General features: G+C 38.3%; 2 protein-coding genes across 4 annotated transcripts in view; one reads left to right on the top strand and one right to left on the bottom strand.

Moving 5' to 3' along the window:
• The window catches only part of LOC307132267 (interleukin-17 receptor E), a 517,506-nt gene that overhangs the window by 499,263 nt on the left and 4,633 nt on the right, over positions 1-13,610 (bottom strand). The gene's annotated exons all lie outside the window — the stretch shown is intronic.
• mib2 (MIB E3 ubiquitin protein ligase 2) overlaps positions 1-13,610 on the top strand; it is a 115,773-nt gene that overhangs the window by 39,207 nt on the left and 62,956 nt on the right. For all 3 annotated transcript variants that reach the window (XM_079826440.1, XM_079826441.1, XM_079826439.1), the window contains exon 2: positions 12,617-13,000. In XM_079826440.1, the coding sequence (XP_079682566.1) occupies positions 12,617-13,000 (384 nt within the window). The remainder of the gene's footprint in view (positions 1-12,616; positions 13,001-13,610) is intronic.

Here is a 13,610-nt window from a genome sequence, read left to right on the forward strand (position 1 = left end):
TCAGAAATGGTGACGACAAACGTCATTTAAATAAACAAATATTTGAATGCTCGTTTTTTTTATGAACCCAAATATTTGAATACAATATTTTGGAAAAATTCCCATCCCTACTCAAAATGAGACGAGAACGGGAGATCCTCGGAGCTTGAGCGTGTGTTACTGATGGCGCGAAAACTAAGTTACTAATACCGAATTTAACATGTATTATTGTAAATGAAAATCATATTTAGGTCATGATTATCAGTTGTTTGTGAGCTAAATCTGCTGTAGAAGGACGAGCTTTTTAAGCCCAGATGAAATGCTTGAATGTCCACGTTTGTGTGTTAGCATCTAAACAGGGAAGGCTTTAGGTAAAAACTAAACATTAAAAAGTTACTGCACTTGAATTTTCCTCGCTGCCTTAGCAGTTTCAAATGATATAAAACTAGTATGTTTACATAGTGTTCTTCCTATGTGACGTCTGTATATTCACCTTTATATTTAATTTTCCTCATTTTTATATACTAGTATGCACACTTGAATTATCAAGAATTATCAGTAGTAGTTATCAGTGTATGACACATTTTGGTAGTAAAATAAACCTTTCTTAAGTGTCTGAATAACCTTCCTTATTGACTAGTGCTGGATACTTATACAGACTGATCTGTAACCTATTTAAGCACACAGATAGTGTGTCTGGTACATTATACACCACACACATGTTGAGCAGTAGGAAATTGCACAATAAATAAACATTCATCATTCATCAGCACTTTCAAGTACTTTTGTACACTTACTGAAGTAAAATGGAAAAGGAGTACTTAATAGGGTATCTGTTCTTTTACTCATGTACTTGATTTGTGTAGTTCGTCCAGCACTGCTAGGCGGTCCTGTGGTGTGGAGTGACTATCGAAATCCATTTCTTATCAGGCAGTCTCTAGGGGATCCTGGCTAACGAGGCCCCCAGCAGGAAGGACATGTGCTTTCACATTAGAGCTGTTGGTGCCGACCAGAGAGCTTGGTTTGAAGATTCGCTCAAGTCTGCTTGCTCTGGGGTTTGTGTCGCTGTTGGTATGAAATAGAAGTGAATGCCATCTATGCCGTGTCATTTGTATCTGTGCATGCTCCCAGTCACTCTTATTATAGTTTTGTGTATTTCTCAAAGCTGCTTGTCTCTTTATAAGTTGCCTTTGGAGAGTAGCTCGTATTCTTCCTATCACTTTCAATACATTTGACAGACAAACGCAAGTGTCGTCCACTGTGTGTGTGTGTGTGTGTGTGTCAGGGTTTCCGTTGTCCGGTAATTACCGGACATTGGCCGGGAAAAAAATTAAATGTCCGAAAAAATTTAATCTTTTCGGTCAAATTGTCAGATTAAAATTTCAGATTAAAATCTGACAAATAGCTCTCCAAATCTGACAAATAGCTCTCCAAGAATATGCAGAACCAGCGATCAGAAGGATTGTTTGCCATTTTACAAGCCTTGAGTCTGCGGACACCGCTCCTCTTATCGATACCGTAAGCCTGCGACGTGATGCCCTCGCTGTCATGACAGCGCTCCGTGGCTATGGAGGATTGCATTTCTCCACAGCCTGCGAAGTCCTATGTGATTTCAGCGAAATGTATCCAGAGTGGACCAAGCTCGCCAAGATAGCCTGTGTAATCCCTGTCTCGAGTGTTCCTGCAGAGAGGGGGTTCTCACTGCAGAATCGGATCAAGACGAAGCAGCGAAGTCGCCTTGCGGAGAACAAGGTTACGCGGCTTATGCGCATTGCAAGTTGTGGAGAGACACTGCGACTTTTGATTTTAAGTCGGCAGCTGCACAATTCAGCACTGCAAAAAAGCGTAAAAAGTAGCCAAAAATGACGCGAGACAATGTTATAGGCCTAGTCATTTGTTTGTTCAAGTTCATTTGACAAGGAGTCATTTACACGGTGGCCAATTTAAATGTTACCAACTAAATGAGACATACTGAGTTTATAATTAAATTTGCTTGAGTAAAAACAATGCTATATTCGGATATTTTATGTGGGGAAGGGGGGTTGGTTTGTTAAACTATGAAATGTGAAACCATAGTAAAAAAAATTGGTTGATTGACGCCAATCGGACGTTCATGTTTTTTTTCCCGTCTATTTAAAAGTTAGGCTAATAAACATGTTGCATATACGGCCTGATTATGTCATTTTTTTAAGTTACATAAACTGCTTTCAGTTTTCCTCAACTTGAATAATTAAGAGGCGATATTTGACCGGCATATCATCAAAATGTCCGGAAAACGAAACCTCTGCCGGTCACTTTGACCGGCACCATTTTTTTCTAGCGGAAACTCTGGTGTGTGTGTGTGTGTGTGTGTGTGTGTGTGTGTGTGTGTAAAACGAAAAACAGTGAAGCTGGCATAAACAGCTGCCTCGAGTACTCACAGTGCTACATGCATATTATTTTTATTTATTATTATTTTATATTTTATTTAACAGGGACATTGGACAATCTATGACTGCCCCAGAATTGGCTACAAAAATTGGCTGCTAAATTTCAATAAAAAAACACAGGAACATATGGCATAATTAATCGTTAAACACATAAAAACACATAACGTTTAAGCATATATTGCAGTTAATGATACAATTGCTCTAAACAGTTACAGGCAAAATAATAATATTAATAATAATATGCAAAAAATAATATAACAAATGACTAAGTTGCATATTCTTCATGTTTGATTCATCTTTAACTTTAATCATTTCTATTGTGCAAAAGTGGAACTTTGTCTAGTGTTGGTTGGCAATGTGTGTTTTTGTACACATTTATATACTATGTAAATGTCTAAGACAGGACTCGACCATTTCACTCGCATTTGCCACGAAAAATAGATGTGTATGAACTGTACGATGTATTTTAGAGTATGTGTACGAATAAAAAAAATCTGGATCAGTTTCTTAATGTGAGATCATAAAAAGTCTTCAATACCTTAAAGGATTGGTTCACTTTAAAATGAAAATTTCCTGATAACTTACTCACCCCAAAAGCTATAACAAAACATATTTTTTTCTTTTAAATTGTTACATTTATCGTGTTTATATCATTTTTTTTTTTATTAGAGTGGAAATCCATGTACTAAATAATTTTGTCTGACTGCTTACTTTCCACCAGTCCTCTAGTTTTACCATCAGTGTTAATCATGGTATCATCTGCGTACATTTGGATTTTTACATTAGACACAAACTAAAAGGTCCAAGGACAGAACCCGCCTGAACAGACACTTGAGGAGGATATAAATCGCATAGGGGACAATAAATTCACTCTAAAAAAAAAGGTTCTATATGGCACCAAAAATGGTTCTTGGCTCGTAATCATAAGGGAACCTTTTTTAGTGCTATTTAGCCCCAATTTTGTGCTTCAGTGGTTCTTCAGCGGTTCTTCAGAGGTGCTATATAGCTTAGTCAAAGAACCGGTGAAGAACCGCTGAAGAACCACTGAAGCACCAAAATTGGTGCTATATAGCACTAAAAAAAGGTTCCCCTATGATTACAAGCCAAGAACCATTTTTGGTGCCATATAGAACCTTTTTATTTAGAGTGTTGTTTTGTGTATTAAGAAAATGAACAAGTTGATCTGTTAGTACCTTTTCTGCTATGTTGGACATTTGGACTTGGCCTGGGTTGAATGAGCTGGTCTCAACTAGTCATAGAAAACAGGTCTTGGACTCACGACAACACTGCAGATGTGTTGTAGTGTGGATCTGGGTACATCCACACTGACCTTTATTCGACTCCAGGCTCATGAATGGAGGAAGTTGTCAGATGGGAAAGGAGCAGTTCCTGTTTTTAAAGCCTATTTGTATTTCACTTAGTCAGAGGACATCTCAGGACATCAGAGGGTGAGTGACGGATAAGGATTTAAAACGTTTAAGTTAAAAAAACTGTCAAAAATGTAGTAAATGTACTTCTTTTATGAACGTAATTAACCACTTTTTGGTGAATCAGATCCTTTTTTGCCATGAAATTGTTATTCCTGGGTAACGGTAATGAATTTTTAAATGAATTACATTTCTACCATTGTTGGCATATTATACAAATGTACTGATATCCATATTTGGAGCTCAACAAACAATCAGTGCTCAGAAAACAAAATTTGAATCACAATTAATATAATCAATGTGGGATTTCATATACTGTAGACATGGGCTCATTTTTGGCTGATGGTATCTGAAAATTCAGAACCAAGGCTGTTTTTGTTTTATGATGGTTGTTCTTGAGTCTCTTGTTTGTCCTGAGCAGTTAAACTGCCCAACGCTCTTCAGAAAAATTCTTCAGTTTTCCAGCATCTTTTGCATATTTGAACCCTCTCCAGCAGGGACTGTATGATTTTGAGATCCATCTTTTCACGCTGAGGACAATTGAGGGACTCAAACACAACTACTAAAAAAGGTTGAAACTTTCACTGATGCTCCAGAAGGAAACACAATGCATTAAGAGCCGGGGGGTGAAAACCTTTGAACAGGATGAAGAGGTCCAAATTTTTCTTATTTTGTTTAAATATAATTTGTTTTCATTAAGTACTGCCCTTCGAAAGCAACAGAAGATACTTGCACGTTTCCCAGAAGACAAATGAAGTACAATTTACCTTGATCTTTAAATTCAATAAGTTTTAACCCCCCCTTAATGCATTGTGTTTCCTTCTGGAGAAAAGATGGATCTCAAAATCATACAGTCCCTGCTGGAGAGGGTTCAAATATGCAGAAGATGCTGGAAAACTGAAGAATATAGTATATTCATTTCAAGATATTACTTTAACATGACGGCAATTTAAACGTAGCCTTTGTAAAAATATAAAGCAAAACATTGAATGTGCAAAAAAAATCGTAAACTACTAATATTTTGCAAGTGGACTAGAAGCAGCACTATCGTTTAATCTACTAGTCTCACACATCCCATAATAACTATGCCTAAACGTTTACAAATGTTAATTAAAAACTAGATGGTTTTACATATGTCGTTCTGGCTAGCAAGAATGACGAAACTATTATTTCTTTATTATCAGGCACTACTTAGCTATCATAATTTTAAGGCAATCTTTTAGATCTCATAGATATTAAGTTTTTTTTAAATATAAATACATATAAATGTTTTATTAGTGTTTTTCCAAAGGACTCATAATATTGCTAAGGTGCACCAGTGACCGTAAAGGTCAAAATATTATAATTTTAAGAGATGCTGACTGGCCTTTGTACATGTTTTGGGGCTCCTCCTTCTTTGTGATACAATATTGTCACATGACATACCAAAATGCATTATGGTCCAAAATGGTCATTGATGTCTGTTATCCAGGAATGACACTCGGAGACAAAAGTCTTTCTGTCATAAAAATGTAAATAAGCTCAGTATTATCTCTATATTTGAAGGTATCATTGAAAACATTTATACAATTATGCCCAAGTAGATTTTAAATACTTTTATTCATATTTTTTTTTTACATTTTTGTATTCAGATTTTACATTTTGGGACTTTTGAGCTCAGTAGTTCCTTAAAGATTAATTATTTTGAATGAATACTCACATGAGTAATTAAGAGGGGGAAGTTGAGTCATTTAATGTAGTGTATTATATATTTGTTATATTATGAATATGCTTTGGACACCAGAATTGACACGCCACATCATTGACCCATGAGCATTATCTCAAGATTTAGTTTTACGTGTCAGATTAACCAAATTCAAGAAACTTCTCCGACTCAAAGACAAACATAAATGGTGATGAAAGCCAATTTTCAACTGAGATCTGGAGCCAAATTACAGGGATGTGAAATTACTTTAGAAAGATGGCAGCATCATTATTTTATTCACGCATTGACCGCGTGTTACGAGTGTGTGTTGCATGTTAGTGGACTGCACCGTGGCGGAGGATTCGTTGCGCAGCAGAAGCATCAGATTTATATTTTAAATTGCGCGTTCAGCACCACCGCTCCCTATTCACAGAGTATGCTTGATCGTGAAATTGAAAGTGAAAATAAACGGGAGCGTGCATTCAAACGCGATTTCAATACGTTACCGCTGTTTGAAAGCGGCTCCCTGAGCCACGAAGATCTCATATATATAAATGCTATCTCGTTGTAACCATCTCTTAGCTCTGTATCATGCTTGAAGAAAAATGTGGTCTCTAAGGTCTGGGGCCTCATCTATAAACGTTGCGTACACACAAAAGAAGGCGTACGCCGCTCTCTAAGCAATAATTGGTATTAGGCTTGCTACGATAGTCGGTGTTGCCGGTGTTACCGGTGTCCAGACTCAACACCGGTTACATCACTTGCCCACCGTGGCACCGCCCACCGTCTTTTTGATTTTTTTATAGTAATAAAATAATTTAGTTCAGTTAGAGAACAGACAATACAAATAAAAACTGAACGTATCTGCTTCATAAAGCAGGATCCGACCGTGAGTCTCGGCAGCGGCAGGAGTCATTCATCAGATTTAAGAGTGAGGAGCTGACTGAGATGATCGTGGAAGATTTGGTTTCAAAACGAAACGTAAAAGAGCCTATTTAAGGGAGTTTGTCATTTGTTTTGTTGTTGTGTTTTTCATTAAAAATAATAGACTAATGAACCCATAATTCAAGCAACCCGCAGCCGAATTGGCGCTAATTCAAAACCGAAAGTTAAATGTGCACGGCCGCTCAGAGCGCGCATTGTTTACTTTCGCCTGGCTCCGCAGTGCGAGCCTCCGCTACGCTGACTGCGCGCATTTATTTTTGCCGCGCGCACCCTCGCGCTCGTGCGGGCGCGTCGAGTATACGGACGAACTGTTATTCATTCATGGCGTGCATCTCAATCATAGACTGATCAATGCTTGATCAGTGCCCTGACTACTAAACTAGGGAACTGATTGAGACGCACCCATGGCCTCACAGAGCGCGCATTTACAGACGAGCTTCATTCACGGTGTGTGAATATGCAACACTGGCGCGTTTTCAGTTCAGAGCGGTCGTGTGCATGTTACTTTCGGTTAGATAGAATTAGTGATTTAAAAGCCTCCGCCGGTGATACCGGTATTACCGGTGTTGTCACACATCAATTAACCGGTGGGAAAATTTCCTCACCGTCACATCCCTAATTGGTATTTATAAAAAGCAAACTTGGCGGGAAAATGTGCGGTCCTTCACGCAAGCTCTGACCCAGGCGTACGCACAAAAACGGGTGAAATGAGAAATGGTGACACCGTCGGCAGATGGAAGAAACACGTGAAAGTGTGTGAAACTGTAGACCGTTGTGTAAAAGAAATGGCTATGCCTGTCATAAATAACTTGAAGACTTCACAAAGCAAGTATTACAATTAACAGCCTACACGAACACCCGTTTGATCGATCTGCAGTGTAAAACAAACAAAATCAAACGAAAATTACAACAGAAATGCAAAAAAAAAAAAAAAAAAAAAAGTGAAATATGTTCTGCAACAATATTGGCATGTTATGCAATTCATCCTCATAAATAATATGGTAAACAGAACGAAATAATGTACAAAACTGATATTCTCGTCAATGTGTCCGTCTGGCGGAGCAGATATAGATGCAATTAGATAGACAGACAGATAGATAGATAGATAGACAGATAGATAGATAGATAGATAGATAGATAGATAGATAGATAGATAGATAGATAGATAGATAGATAGATAGATAGATAGATAGATAGATAGATAGATAGATAGATAGATAGATAGATAGATTAATTGTCCACTGGGGAAAGTTGTTTTCATAGTAAAAATTTCTTCATCAGCTACGGAATCATGGTATTCATGCAAATGCCTTTAGTTTGTTTTATTTTCGATAAAATAACATATGATGTACGTCTCAACCATTCAGAAAGCTGCAAGAAATTACATTTGCACTCAACTATTTCCCATTTCCACGTAGATAATAGGGATAGGGATTAATAGGGATTCCCCAATAATTGCCGCCAGTCTCTCATCAAGAGGGGTCCGCTCCGGTGTCCCCTCTCCCCCACCCGTGGCAGACACACTCTGGCAATGGAACGCTAGACGCTTTTTTGCCTCGACTTTGATGTCCGACCATTTCTTTTTTATTTCGGCCACGGTCCGAGGTTGTGAGGTTACAGCATTTACGGCGTCTGCAACCTTTTGCCACTCAAGTGCCTTTTTGGCATTAGTAATGCCCACACTGTGCCCTCCAAAAAATATTTTTCTCCTCTTTTCCACCTCGCCAACGATAATTTCTACTTCACATTGAGTGAAGTTACGTTTTTTTGATTTCCTCTCTGTGTTTGCCATGATTTCGCAATCGATGAATATTAACTTGTGGGCGTTTCACGGACTATTTACGGGCAACTATGGACGTGACATGAAGCCGCAAAAGCTGCGCTACATTTAGAATTGATTGTGATTTATTAAGGGAAAACTGCGTAGGATGTGCGTGCGCACAGTTTTATAAATCCGAATATTTCTGTGCGTACGCACGTCCTATGTTTCATCCGTACGCCACTTCTGACGCAAATCCGAAGTTTATTTAAAAGTTTATTTATTTATTTAAAATTTAAAAGTTTTATAAATGAGGCCCCTGAAGAGACGATCATACAGAAAAGAAGCCAGTCAGTTGAGTTTTTGGCAAAACCTTTACAGTGCTTGTCTTTTACTGCATATGATAATTCATACTCAGAAAGTAGAACTGAAATGACGTCCATTACAAGATGATGAGTTAAACATTTCAAATGCACCTGCAAACAATTTTTCTAGTCATGCATTTCATCATTGAGGATTTCTTAAAAATACTGTGTAAAAAAATCTTGTCTTGTTCTTGTGAACCCAATCTCGTGTCTCATCTCCTCTCGTGAGATGAGTGTCTCGTCACACCCCTTATATACCAACGGTGACAAAAATGGGAAAAAAAGTGTTTTTTTTTGCCCCAAGTTCGCATGCCTGTAACTCCAGGAGTACTAAAGATTTCATGTGGGAATATATGCTATTAATGTCTTGATGAACTTACTTTGTTTACTTTTACATTAACTTATCATCAATGTTTTCAATGATACCTTCAAATATAGAGATAATACTGAGCTTATTTACATGTTTATGACAGAAAGACTTTTGTCTCCGAATTGTGATTTCTCTAGTGTCATTCCTGGATAACAGACATCAATGACCATTTTGGACCATAATGCATTTTGGTATGTCATGTGACAATATTGTATCACAAAGAAGGAGGAGCCCCAAAACATGTACAAAGGCCAGTCAGCATCTCTTAAAATTATAATATTTAGACCTTTTCGGTCACTGGTGCACCTTAGCAATATTATGAGTCCTTTGGAATAACACTAATAAAACATTTATATAGTTTTAGGAAAGCATGGTTATCGATATGCTCTTTAAATGCTGTTTAATGGGGGATAGTAGGGGTGGAAAATGCACTGGTGCATTGCGATGCATTGATTGCTTAATAATAATTCATTGCATTGATTACAGAACTCAGCAATTGCCGGTTGCTACTGTTGACTAAGAGCCAATGTTGTACAGATGAAATTATCCCGTAAATGAAAAAAGTTTGGATTTCTGCATCATCATTTTATAATTGAAACAAAAGCCTAATTTTATTATACAGCGATTTGGAGAATATAAAAAAATGCAAGTGTTTTTGTGGATGCATTTGTGATCATTTTAGTTGCCCTTTGTTTGGATAGTTGTGGTTTATTTGTACATGTTTGCTTTCCGTTTTGATACATACATGCATTAGTTTACAGCTATGCTTGCCAGAGCCTCTACATCAGTGTCTTATCCTTCAGTTCCTGTGCATTGAGCAGTTCCTGTCTAGGCCGGTGGGGTTCAGTGAGAATGCCGCTTCCAACACACTGTAGAGCTCGTCCATTTGTTCAGAAGCGATTATCCACCAGTCTGAATCTCCCTTTCGTTTGTCCAACAAGTTGAGTGCCTAGGGCGGACACCGCATGGGCTCTAAGTGGGCAGAACATCTGCTGCTCTTCTCCTTGTCTGTTGTAGTTATGAGACAGAGTTTGTATTTGGTGTGAACAGCTGGCATATGTTAGCTTATTTAATTAAAGGTGCATGTTTGACTTCAAAAGCTTGTACATGCTCTGCTTCCACTGTGTTTCACGTACCGCTACATAATCATTTTGACTGCATTCACAAGGTTGCATTTGGGTTTCATTGGGTTTACTTTGAAATATGTTAGAAACAAAGGCAATTTTGCCAGGATAAGAAAGAAAGCTATTCTCTGTGAACTAGGAGGCATGTGACTACTATATATGCGATTTAATGTCTTGATGAACTTACTTTTGGGTCATTCCATGTCAGATTAGCCAAATTACAGGGGTGTAAAATGACTTTAGAAAGATGGCAGCATCATTATTTTATTTTCGCATAGAGATTGGTAGGTCTATTAGTAAAATCTGTTGACTTTAGCAATCTGTGTCGCATTATATGCCAACGGTGACCGTTCAAAAGTGGGGACAAAGCAAATTTGTGTTTTTTTTGCCCCAAGTTTGCATGCCTGTAACTCCAGGAGTACTAGAGATATCTTAATATACTTTTAGATTCTGGTTCTTACCTAACTTTTCTTTTGACATCTTCATTTTTAAGGACCAGCATGGTTCATTTCTAAAGATATGGAGATCTCAATGTGGCTCTGTGAGTAAATTGGTCAATTAAATTGTAATCATTTTGACTGCATTCATTAGGTTGCATTTGGGTTTCATTGGGTTTACTTTGAAATATGTTAGAAATATGTTAACATTGTGCCAGGATAAGAAAGAAAGATATTCTCTGTGAACTAGGAGGCATGTGGGAATATATGCGATTAATGGCTTGATGAACTTACTTTTAGGTCATTCTGTGTCAGATCAACCAAATACAAGAAACTTCTCAGACTTAAAGACAAACATAAATGGTGATGAAAGCCAATTTTCATCTTAGATTTGGAGCCAAATTACAGGGGTGTAAAAATGACTTTAGAAAGATTGCAGCATCATTATTTTATTTTCACATAGAGATTGGTAGGTCTATTAGTAAAATCTGTTGACTTTAGCAATCTGTGTCGCATTATATACCAATGGTGATCATTCAAAAATGGGAAAAAAGTTTTTTTCCCCCCAAGTTTGCATGTCTGTAACTCAAGGAGTACTAAAGATATCTTAATATACTTTTAGATTCTGGTTCTTACCTAACTTTTCTTTTGACATCTTAATTTTTAAGGCACAGCATGGTTCATTTCCAAAGATATTGGGATCTCAATGTGGCTCCGTGAGTAAATTGTAATCATTTTGACTGCATTCACAAGGTTGCATTTGGGTTTCATTGGGTTTACTTTGAAATATGTTAGAAACAAAGACAATTTTGCCAGGATAAGAAAGAAACACATTCTCTGTGAACAAGGAGGCATGTGGGAATATATGTGATTAATGTCTTGATGAACTTACTTTTGGGTCATTACGTGTCAGATTAACCAAATTCAAGAAACGTCTCCGACTCAAAGACAAACATAAATGGTGATGAAAGCCAATTTTCAACTGAGATCTGGAGCCATATTACAGGGGTGTGAAATTACTTTAGAAAGATGGCAGCATCATTATTTTATTCACGCATTGACCGCGTGTTACGAGTGTGTGTTGCATGTTAGTGGACTGCACCGTGGCGGAGGATTCGTTGCGCAGCAGAAGCATCAGATTTATATTTTAAATTGCGCGTTCAGCACCACCGCTCCCTATTCACAGAGTATGCTTGATCGTGAAATTGAAAGTGAAAATAAACGGGAGCGTGCATTCAAACGCGATTTCAATACGTTACCGCTGTTTGAAAGCGGCTCCCTGAGCCACGAAGATCTCATATATATAAATGCTATCTCGTTGTAACCATCTCTTAGCTCTGTATCATGCTTGAAGAAAAATGTGGTCTCTATTTGCACTTTGAATATTGAGTACTTTGAGTATGGTTATTGTTTGCACTTAATATCTATGATCAATTTGTGGGAAAGAGTTCAGTTAGGAGGTCAAAAGAAGCTCATGTGCAGTTCTAAGGTCTGAAGAGACGATCATAAAGAAAAGAAGCCAGTCAGTTGAGTTTTTGGCAAAACCTTTACAGTGCTTGTCTTTTACTGCATAAGATAATTCATACTCAGAAAGTACAACTGAAATGACGTCCATTACAAGATGATGAGTTAAACATTTCAAATGCACCTGCAATTAATTTTTCTAGTCATGCATTTCATCATTGAGGATTTCTAAAAAATACTATGTAAAAAATCTTGTCTCGTCTTGTTCTTGTGAACCCAATCTCGTGTCTCATCTCCTCTCGTGAGATGAGTGTCTTGTCACACCCCTATTATATACCAACGATGACAAAAATGGGAAAAAAAACACTTCTTGTGTTTTTTTTGCCCCAAGTTTGCATGCCTATAACTCTACTAAAGATATCATGTGGGAATATATGCGATTAATGTCTTGATGAACTTACTTTTGGGTCATTCCATACTTTTGAACCAAATTCTAGCACTAGAACTTCCTCTATTGTAAAAGTGCTACACAAATAAACTGAACTTGACTTGACAAGCTAATGAAACCGGAGGGAACTTGTTCCTGTGTGTTAGTAAATGATTTGCTAAGGTGAGGTTTCTTTGTCGTTTCAGTCACCCCTGATCTGTCTCCAGAGGCTCCCCTACTCGGATCCCTTCCACTCCCAGTGCCTCGACCCCAAGCAGTGAGCGCTGCCGTCCCCGCAGCCACCGTCCCGCGAGCTCACCGGAAGCATAGTGAAGCAGGGCACAGCAGCCAGCCGGCGCGCGGCAGCATGGAGGTGGGCATGCGTGTGATCCGCGGCATGGACTGGAAGTGGAGCAACCAGGATGAAGGAGAGGGGCATGTTGGCACGGTGGTGGAGATCGGCCGGCAGGGCAGCACCACTACACCTGATAAAACTGTGGTTGTGCAGTGGGACAGCGGAACTCGAACAAACTACCGCACCGGCTACCAGGGCGCATACGACCTGCTTCTGTATGACAACGCACAGATAGGTGAGACCAAAATAATTTCTTCCAGTTAAGCAAAAAAACGTATGACGGCTTTTGCAGCGGCTTGAATGGTACTTTGATGTATAGAAATGACTGCGACTAAAACAGTCAAAATTAATTTGCGAGTGATATTTTTGCTGAGATTGCCACTGGCGACCATATAAATGTACATGCTATGATTAAAAATGGTGTGCCTTTTTACCGACATGTTCTGTTATGAGTAGGCCATCACATCTTTTGTTGTTGACGTAATAAAATGAGACGATGCGCAAGTTACAGTGGAAAAAAAACCTCACCGAGTTTGAGCGCCAAAATATGCATTGGATGATAACGAACCATTCGATAAAAATATCAGACATTGGATGAAAATATCAGGCTTTTTCAAAGTCCTCATCTCTATCGAGCAACAACACTATCAAGCTGACTGTGCCAGCATTAGAGAGATAGAAAGAGACGGAGACGTGTCAATGAATGAACATCCAAGTGCTATAAAAGTGCAGGAAGGCAGTGTCTATTTCTACAATGTGGATAATCTACAACAGATAAACATGTCAGCTGTGTGGACGCCAGCTAATCGGTAACCATTCTCGGTTTTAATTGATACTGATATGGA

The sequence above is a fragment of the Gobio gobio genome (assembly GCF_949357685.1).
Source record: "Gobio gobio genome assembly, chromosome: 10".
NCBI lineage: Eukaryota > Metazoa > Chordata > Actinopteri > Cypriniformes > Gobionidae > Gobio > Gobio gobio.